General features: G+C 44.7%; 1 protein-coding gene across 2 annotated transcripts; it reads left to right on the forward strand.

Annotated features, from left to right (window-relative positions):
* Positions 1 to 6,217: 6,217 nt before the first annotated feature.
* On the forward strand, positions 6,218 to 8,449 carry LOC122561271 (transcription factor LBX1-like). Of its 2 annotated transcripts, none has more exons than XM_087999186.1 (2): positions 6,218 to 6,943; positions 7,535 to 8,449. In XM_087999186.1, the coding sequence occupies exons 1-2, from the start codon at positions 6,589 to 6,591 to the stop codon at positions 8,032 to 8,034; spliced, it is 855 nt and encodes a 284-aa protein (XP_087855312.1). In that variant the 5' UTR covers positions 6,218 to 6,588; the 3' UTR covers positions 8,035 to 8,449. The 2 variants fall into 2 exon arrangements, with proteins under 2 accessions (XP_087855312.1, XP_043568843.1); XM_043712908.2 differs by having other exon boundaries at positions 7,550 to 8,449.
* Positions 8,450 to 9,868: the final 1,419 nt, after the last annotated feature.

Raw genomic sequence — 9,868 nt, forward strand, 5'->3', positions numbered from 1 at the left:
TCACCTGACCTGCACATCTTTGGACTGTGTGAGGAAACCGGAGAATGTGCAAACTCCACGCAGTCGCCCAAGGTGGATTCGAACCCGGGTTTCTGGCGCTGCGGGTCCCAGTGCCACGCCACTCACTCACCCAGGCAAGTGAGGAGTATTCCATCACACTCCTGACTTGTGCCTTGTAAATGGTGGACAGGCCTTAGGGAATCAGGAGGTGAACTATTCCCCACAGTGTCCCCAGCCTCTGACCTGCTCTTGTAGACATTGTGTTTATATGATGAGGTTTATATACTGGTCAATGATAACCCCAGGATGTTGATAGTGGAGGATTCAATGTGGTAACACCCTTGAATGTCAAGGGGCAGTGGTTAGATTCTCTTTCATTGGAGATGGCCGTTGCCTGGCAGTTTTTTAATGCATGTTACTTGCCACTTGACAATCCAAGCCTGGATATTGTCCAGATGTTCGCACTTTTGAACATGGATTGCTTCAGCACCTGAGGAGTTGCAAATGGTACTGAACATTGTGCAATCATCAGTGGACATCTCCACTTCTGACCTTATAATTAAGGGAAGGTCATTAATGAAGCAGTTGAAAATGGTTGGGCTTAGGACACTATCCTGAGGAAATCCTGCAGGGATGTCCTGGAGCTGAGATGGCTGACCCTCCAACACCACAACCATCTTCTTATTTGCCAGATATGACCCCAGACAGTGGACAGGTTGTCCCATGATACCCATTAATTCCAGTTTTGCCACACTTGGTCAAATACAACCTTGATGTTAAAGGTTGTCACTTTCACCTCACCTCCAGAACTCAGCTCTTTTGTCCATGTTAGAATCAAAACTGTAATGAGTTCAGGAGCTGAGTATCCCTAACGAACCCAATTGGGCATCACTGATTATTGCTGAGCAGCTTCTACTTGATAGCCCTCTCTATTACTCCTTCCATCATTTTACTGATGATTTAGAGTCAACTGATGGGTGGTAATTAGCCATGTTGGATTTGAACTGCTTTTTGTGTACAGGATATACCAGGGCAAGTTTCTACATTGTCAGATAGATACCAGCATTGTACTGGAAGAATTTGGCTAGGGGAGAGATAAATTCTGGAGCACAAATCTTCTGTACTATTTCCAGAATGTTGTCATGGCCCATAGACTTTGTAGTATCCAGTGCCTACGTTCGTTTCTTTGAGACCATTGGAGTGAATCAAATTAGCTGAAGACTGGTAACTGTAATGCTGGAGGAGTCCAAGATGGCTGTAATTCACTTGGCAGTTCTGGCTGAAGATTGCTGCAAATGCTTCAGCCTTATATTTTGCACTGATTTATTGGGCTCTTCCATCATTGGGGATCAGGATATTTGTGGACCCTCCATCTCCAGTGAGCTATTTAATTGTCTACCACTGTTCATGACTGGATGTAGCCTGACTGCAGAGCTTAGACCTGATATGTTGGCTATGGGATTGCTTAGACCTGTCTATCACTTGCTGCTTGTGCCGCTTGACATGTAGGTAGCCCTGTTTGGTAGTATCACTAAGTTGACACATTACTTTTAGATGTGTTTAGTGCTGCTTCTGGCATGCCCTCCTGCACTTGCCGTTGAACCAGGGTTGATTCTTGACTTGATGGCAATGGCTGAGTGGGGGATATGCCGGGCCATGAGGTCATAGATTGTGCTGGAGTACAATTCTGCTGCTGTTGATGGCCCACAGCGCCTCATGGATGCCCAGTCTTAGATGCTAGACCTATTTGAAGTCAGTCTCATTGAACACAGTGATAGTGCCACACGACACAATGGGAGTTATTCTCAATGTGAAGTCAGAACCTCATGTCTACAAAGACTGTCGCTCTTACTGATACTGTCATGGACAGATGCATCTGCAGCTGGCAGATTGGTAAGCATGAGGTCGTCCGTTTTTCCCTCTTGGATTCCCCGCCACTTGCCACAGTCCCAATCTAGCAGCAATATCCTTTAGGACCCGACTAGTTTGATCAGTAGCACTAGGCCAGTCCTGGTGGTGATCATTGAAATCCCCCACCCAGAGCGCATTTTGTGGCCTTGCCACGCTTCCTCTAAGTGTTGTTCAACACGGAGGAGCATCCATTCATCAGACGAGGGAGGGCGGTATGTGGTCATCCTTACCCATGTTTATTCTGAAGCCACCAGACTTCATGGGGCCCGGAGTCAAGCGTTTGTAAAACAAGGAGAAGGGGTTTGTGTGCAATGTATGAATTAGTGAGCAGTGTAAGTGGTTCAGGAGAAATGGAAAAGACGTGGGTCCGGTTCATCGTTATTTTCGACAATGGTCTGAGGAAATCTAATGGTCCCAGAGTAAAGACTGGATTCAGAGACAGGTTTGACCGTGACCGATAATCGGACAGACAAGCTCAGAGCAGCTTTAACGTAAAGCACTGAGAGACGTGGCGTTCCCGCTCGATATTCTCACATTCTGTACACTGACAGATCATTTGTCAACAAAGATTAGTGCATGTTAAACGCACGCAGGGGATTGGTTGGTTTGGGGCCGATAGTTGCAGTTTGCAACAAACTTTTTCCAGCCTTGGGCCCCACCTCATTCGAAGTTTTTTTTAAAAATCTAGTCCAGTGCCAGTCAATCGTTAGCGGGGGGGCTTTGGAATCATTCCTTCTCCCATTCTCTGTCAGGGTTTCAAATTTTCATTGAGAGTCGAGCGGGTTGTGTGAACGCAACCGTTTTATTCACAGAAATTTGTGGCAGGAAATTCAGGGATGCAATTGTCAACAAGGAAAGACTTCCTGAAATATGGAAAGGGCTAAAATTCGCCCTGGTTCCGCTGATATTCGATAGTAATGGAGTCAATTGTTTCAAATAAGCCGCTTCGTGCATGCGGTCAATTCAAAATGTCATCACCATAACCCCCTCCCATTGGGCGTTAATATCTCTCTGTTCCTCAGTGCAGCGCCCTATACGGAAATACACTCATCCAGACACACGCTCAAACACTCATTCAGAGACACACACACACTCAACCTCATACACACTCACTCAGAGGTACTCACTCACCCTCTTGCCCACACACACAGACACACACGCACTCAGACACACTCACCCCCTCTCTCACACACTCAACGACACACTCACCCTCTCTCTCTCACACACACTCACCCTCTCTCTCTCTCACACACACTCACCCTCTCTCTCACGCTCAGAGACACTCACACCTTCTCTCTCATGGGGTTGGGGGGGGGGGGATGGGGGCGGTAGGCAATGTCCTCGTGATATTATCACTAGACTATTAATCGATAAACTCAACTAATGTTCATGGCAGTTGGTGGAATTTGAATTCAATAAAAATCTGGAATTAGAAGTCTCATGATGACCATGAATCCATTGTCGATTGTCAGGAAAAACCCATCTGGTTCCTTTAGGGAAGGGAACTGCCATCCTTACCTGTTCTGGTCTACATGTGACTCCAGACCCACAGCAATGTGATTGACTCTTAACTGCCCTCTGGGTAATTAGGGATGGGCAATAAATTCTGACCGAGCCAGCGACGAGTGAATGAAATTAAAAAGCACGCACATTCAGAGTCACTCATTCACCTTTTTCACAGACTCATAGATAGACCTACATTCGCCCTTGCGTGTCTCTCACACTCAGTCACACAGACAGATATCCACTCTTATACTCACTCATAAGCACACTCACCCTCTCACTCACACTCACTCAGGCCCACTCAGTCCTCTCTAACACTCAGAGAACTATATTCACCCTCTCTATAAATTCTCTCAGAGACACACACGTATCTCACTCTCTGCCACACTCTGAGACACAGTCACCTCTTTTTCTGACTCACACACCCACCCTTCTCTCACAGACGTATATCCCTCTCTCTCACTCATACACTCACAGGCACACTCACCTATCCCTCTCCCTCGTTGACACACTCATGGACACATACTTACCCCTTTCTATCTCGCTTACACTCACAGACACATACTAATCTCTCTCTTTCACACTCACAGACACAGGCTCCCCACGTGATAAACTCACCTCTGTCTCAGACACACTCTGAGACACACATTCACCTTTCTCGCGCTCTCTCGCTCACAGACACCCCTCTCTCACGCACATTCAAAGTCACTCACTTCTTTCTCTAAGTCACACACTCACAGAAACATATGCTCCTTTCTCTAACTCAAACTCAAAGAGACAGGACTCACTCATTTCTCCAACTCACAATCACTCAGAATCACTCGTTTTTCTCACTCACTCATTCACAGGCACTCACCCTCTCACACATTCGAAGTCACACACTCCATTCTCTAACTCAAACTCAGGAACATACATTCACACTCACAGACACATTCACTCCTCTCTCTAAGTCACACTCACTCACAGAAGCACACCCCTTTCCTTCACTCACGCTCACTCAGACACGGACACATTCACAACTACACTAATAATTCATTATTAGGAGGTTTAACGGGAGATTGCGATAAAATGAATGGCGGCGTGCTATCTGCAAGAGCGGAAAATATTTCGTTGTAGTTCCAAATATATCAGAGCGGGACGATGGATTGGTTCCTGAATAATGGAGGCTGATCCATTAAACAGAATTCTGCACTGGTCATGTTGGAGAGGCTGCTGGCTGTCTCTCTGAAAAACTGTCTGACGAATAGATGGTGTTTTAAACGGGAATCAGTGAAGGAACCCAGAGAACATTAAGGGTTAATATTCAAAGATGGGTTACTATCAGGTTTAGTCGGATTATGTTAAACCCTTCTCGGAATTTCATTAATTTCCCCCAGCAAACCTTCTGTAGAACTGCTCCAACCTCAGAACAGAGAAAGGAAACATTTGCAGAATTTCAGAAGGTTTGGGGGAACTCAGAGAGCTGGTGATTTCAGAAACCAGAGGGAGGGCTCACTATGGGCACCCCAGTAAACCGCAAAGTACCGAATTAAACTTCGACAAAAGATTAAAGAGAGGTTCAGAGAGAGAGAGAGAGAGAGAGACGGCCGTGAATATTGCAGCTTTAAGCTCCGCCTCCCAACTCTCGATATCTGAGTGTTTTTTTTAATTAAAATGATTTATGCGGACTAATTTGAAATCCTATCAAGGAGAAATAATTTTTGCATTTCTGCCTGTATAAATTAACTGGCAATAACAAAAACAGTGATCCGGAGTCTGTATCGGGGTAAACGGATTCGGTTCTGGCGGCTCCGAATTAGTTGCTGCCCCTTCCTCGCTATCATACCGTAGTGGGCTCCGGATCAAACACAATGCCCAGGGAACAGCCTGCAACCTTCAGTTCTGTGACTTCTCCTAAAATTACTCAGGAAGGCCGCCTTCCAACTCGAGCGACCTTTGCAAAAATGTTTTCCTATTTTTGTTAGTTACAATGCAGTTACATTCTCATTGATGGGTCTGGGAATCGAATTGAATGTGTAATGGGACCCTATGCAGTTGCATCAGAAGTGAGAACCGGCGAAAGCGTGGCGTAATCCTGATCATTAACCGGGGGATAATCAAGTCCTTTTAAACATTTCATCAAATATTTTCTGATTATCATTCTGTTACTCCCCCAACTCCCGCCCCCCTCCATCAGACAGAACTGACTGCACTGAGATCAGATTTCCACGATCCGAGCTGTATTTACATTTTAATCTCCCGATATTATTTCGTCGTTTAATTCCCCTCTCTCTCTCCTTCAAAGACTCTCGAAATGTTCAAAGAAACGATATGGTTTGAAAGGCGGCGGAAATATCACAACATTTAGCGAAAGGATCAGAAATGAAATTGGATCTTACCTCTTCGAGCATAGCTCCACTCCCATAGAGATGTAACATTATTAAAATAGTTGTTTAAAATAAAACGAACTTTGGACATTTTCAATGCTAAATGTTGCTAGTTGGCGGGTTTATAACAAATCAAAGGCGATTTAGTTAGAATCTCAGGTACTAACATAACACATAATTAATTTATAAATATATATGAACAAACAAACAAACTGGAATAAGGATGACAAGTGTCTAAAACGTTATAATTCAGAGGAGCCCCTCCTACTCCCTCGGACGAGTAATTAATGGTGTTTTCAGCTAAGCTTCGTCCGCATTGGATAGAAACGCGAGATAGCAGAGGGAGAGAAAGTGGCATTGCATATAATTGATTACCACCCAATCAACAATAACTTGTTAGCAATCGTCAATTGCCCCGTCTCTCCCTCCTTTCTCACTCTAAAGAGAATATTATTCGCTTGTCTGCATACTTGATGTGACAGAACAGGCCGGAGCGTGCGAGAGAGAAAGAGAGAGAGACACACACACAGACAGAGAGAGGGGGGAGAGAGGAGGAGGAGGAGGAGAGACTGGACTGGGGACTGCGCCTGTATCTTGGGTGAATTTTATTATTCATACTCCCGCTTCTCCTGGACAACCGGCCCTCCACCGGATTCAGAGGGAAGCAGACTCCTTGGAGACAGCGGCTGCGAAGTTAACTTGAACTTTTACGGGTTCCCTGTTGTCGTTGTGTTGTCGTTGGGGTGTGTGTGTGTGTGTGTGTGTGAAGGGTGGGGGTGGGGGGGGGGGGGGAGGAACTGAACTCTTGATGCCAAGAATGAGTTCGAAAGAAGAGGCCAAATCCTCCTCTGGCACCTTACATTCTTCAGTTGAAGAACGGAGAAGGAGTCCTCTTGACCACTTACCGCCTCCGGCTAATTCCAACAAGCCGCTAACTCCCTTCAGTATTGAAGATATCCTCAACAAACCGTCGGTGCGTAGAGGCTACACTTTGTGCGGAAGCAACCACCTCCTGTCTGCGGCAGACAAGCACACACCTTCGGGTATCCCCTTGAATAACCGCGCCGGCGTTCTGACCCAGACCTCCCCGCTCTGTGCCTTGGAGGAATTAGCGAGTAAAACTTTTAAAGGTTTAGAAGTCAGTGTCTTGCAAGCGGCTGAAGGTGAGCTTGATTTTGTTTTCTGAAACTTTAAAAAAAATGACAGATGCGTTTCACAAATAGTAATTATTGTACGAAGCTGCTCGGAGGACAACCTTGGAAAGGCCACAGTAGTTGTTTCGTTGAAATATTTTACTATCTTGTCAAGTAGATGGAGTAAGAGAAATTGTCCTCGTTTGTATAATTATGCGGGACAGGAAGTGGGCAGAATGATAGCGGGTGAAAATGGGTGAGATAGAGAAACCTGTGTCTTGTTTATGTTCTGTAGTCAAATCTTCCAGTGCAACTTTGCAGATAATAGTTTGTTTTTAATTCCCCTGGGTTGGTTATTTGTAATTTGAGCGCGATTTTGGCGGAGGGAGAATGACGGGGAATTAAATTTAACCTAATTGTTGCAATTTTGAACGTATTTTACGCCTCGGAGTGTTGAAAACACACGAGTAGATTCTAGTGGGACCCTGGAGCCGAGTGTCAGAGGGAAGTCTGTGTTGCTGAATATTTCTCGCTGGCGGGTTGGTTTTAAATAAACTCTGTAACAGGTTTGCTTCGAGTTGAAATGATCTTGAAATCCCTCTGTTTCTCTGTTCTAAAAAGGGTCTGTTTTAACAGGGAGAGATGGTCTCTCTATCTTTGGCCAAAGGTCGACTCCAAAGAAGCGCAGAAAGTCCCGGACCGCGTTCACCAATCACCAGATTTACGAGCTGGAGAAACGTTTCCTCTATCAGAAATATCTTTCACCGGCTGACCGGGATCAGATCGCTCAGCAGCTCGGCCTGACCAATGCTCAGGTCATCACTTGGTTCCAGAATCGCCGGGCCAAACTCAAAAGAGACCTGGAGGAGATGAAAGCGGACGTGGAGTCAGCCAAGAATCTCGGTCCCAGCGAGCTGGACAAAATTACCAAACTGGGCGAAATGGAGCAAAGTGCGGCGGAGATCGGCAGTCAGTCCAGATCGCAGTCCCCTATCGAACGGAAAAGTGCCCCCGCCAAAACACCAGATGCCCACATCACCCCTTCCTCACTCGCAGTGGGACACCCACCCAGAAAGGACTATTCGGAGGAAGAGGAAGAGGAGATTGATGTCGATGACTGATTTCCCCCCTTGGTTTTTATTTAGCATCTCTCTCTCTCTCTCTCACACACACACACTCTTCTCCCCATTTGTTCCTTTTCTAAAAAAAACGCACAAAATTTATTATAAAAAAAGACTTTCTCCATCATTCAAATCAAAGCATGTTCGGGGATTGAACCAGTAAATGCCCTCTCTCATTCTCTACTTAGATACGGGCTCGATGCGAGGTAGAATAATCCCAGAATTGTTTTTTTTAACAAAAGCAATAATTAACCCTCCACGCTAAGAGACGGATACAGAAATTCACCAATTGGGCTCCCCACCTCAGCTAGTCCAGAATTTGTAGAAATGATAAATTCAGCTCAATTCGTTCTGGAGTGAGAATGGACTGGGTGTTTTTTTTTGCTGGTTTTTGAAAATGTGGTCCTTGAGTTCCCCCCCCCCCCCCACCCCCCCACCCCCACCACGCCACTGTTGCTGTGCAGCAGTTTCAAGATGGGATTTATAAGAATGCCTTTTCTTCCTTTTAATCTTTTCTCCTTGGTTTTAGTGAAAGGGTATAGGCCGGTTTCCCCATCACCTCTCCCCCCCCCCCCCCCTTGGAACTGCATGTCGCAAATCTGCACGACGCTATTATTTTTTAAGAGATCAAAAAGACTGGACTTCCTTGTAACTTTCTAGATATTTCCTTTTTTTGTCTATACATTCTCCAGACGATTTATTATACAGTGCTCTGAGAAATTCTGCCTCCTCAATATATCCTATTAAAACCTATTTTTGAGATTCCTCACAGTGGTTTGTGAATTTATTTTTTTTGGGGGGGAAGGAACTTTTTTTTAACAAACGATGAAATTCCGTCGCGTTTCTCTTGAAGGTTAATTTTTAAATGGACGGGGCTTTGGATATTTTTAAATATCCGCAGTTTGATTTTGTTGTGCGTGTGCTTTCTTTTAGAGATGCTGGCGGGATTTGATTTTTAAAAAATATGGTGTAAATACTATTTTGTTTATTAACAAACAAGCCGGGGAGATTAGGACTACTGGTTGCCGGCACTAAGAGTGGAAATTTCGATCTCCAGCCGAGAGATACCAGCCTAGCGCTCGCTAATTTACTAAAGCTACGCGTGTGAGATCTAATGGACCCCCTCAGTCATGTTAAACCTTTTCAAAAACTCAAATCATTTACATCCCAATAGACCCGCCTTTGTAACACATTGACTGAGAAACGCGTGTTTGCAGATTTGAAACACAATGATAATGTATCAGACTTAACTCCGACCTTAGATTACCCAGCTCTTAGAAGTGATTCGGATCTGTCTGATATGTTAACAATTGTAGTTGTATTTTTTTTAAAAAAGAAATTGTACAAGGATATCAAACCGTTTGAAGTCTGGATTCTGATCAGATTTAAACCGACTCTAATCACGAAGTGAAGAGTGGAGCAAAAGGGAAGAGGGAGAAATTAATTAATTTTTTTAAGCAGCAAAACGTTAAAATGTGATCATAAGGTTTTGGAAACCGTTACGATTATTCGCCCAGTGTTGTGTTCTAAACGAAGATTAACGGGTTGACTTTAAAAAATACGTGTTAAGGACCAATGTGTGAGTGTAATGTGTGACAAATGTGGTTTCCGTATGGTACAAGGGTCGGTAATATTGCACACAGATGCACACAGGCCAATCCAATAAATACTAAGGAGGGGTGGGAGGGGGGGTGGGGGCGAGGGATGAGAGACTTGTAAACAGAGATATCCTGGCTGTTCAAACACCGAACAAAAGTGAAATTTATGTGAGAACTCAAAATCTGTTTTTTTTTCTCTGAGAGCGAGAGAAAAAAAGATGCCAATTTTTTCCCGT

The sequence above is a fragment of the Chiloscyllium plagiosum genome, unplaced genomic scaffold (genome assembly GCF_037043375.1).
Source record: "Chiloscyllium plagiosum isolate Xiang-an unplaced genomic scaffold, Cpla_swu_hap1 HiC_scaffold_22, whole genome shotgun sequence".
Taxonomy (NCBI): Eukaryota; Metazoa; Chordata; class Chondrichthyes; order Orectolobiformes; family Hemiscylliidae; genus Chiloscyllium; species Chiloscyllium plagiosum.

What these genes read in the sequence shown, in the direction of transcription:
- LOC122561271 (XM_087999186.1), top strand. Translation starts at nt 6,589, where the DNA reads ATGCCAAGAATGAGTTCGAAAGAAGAGGCCAAATCCTCCTCTGGCACC. An exon ending in TGTCTTGCAAGCGGCTGAAG is followed by an intron (nt 6,944 to 7,534) that starts GTGAGCTTGATT and finishes TGTTCTAAAAAG; the next exon opens with GGTCTGTTTTAACAGGGAGA.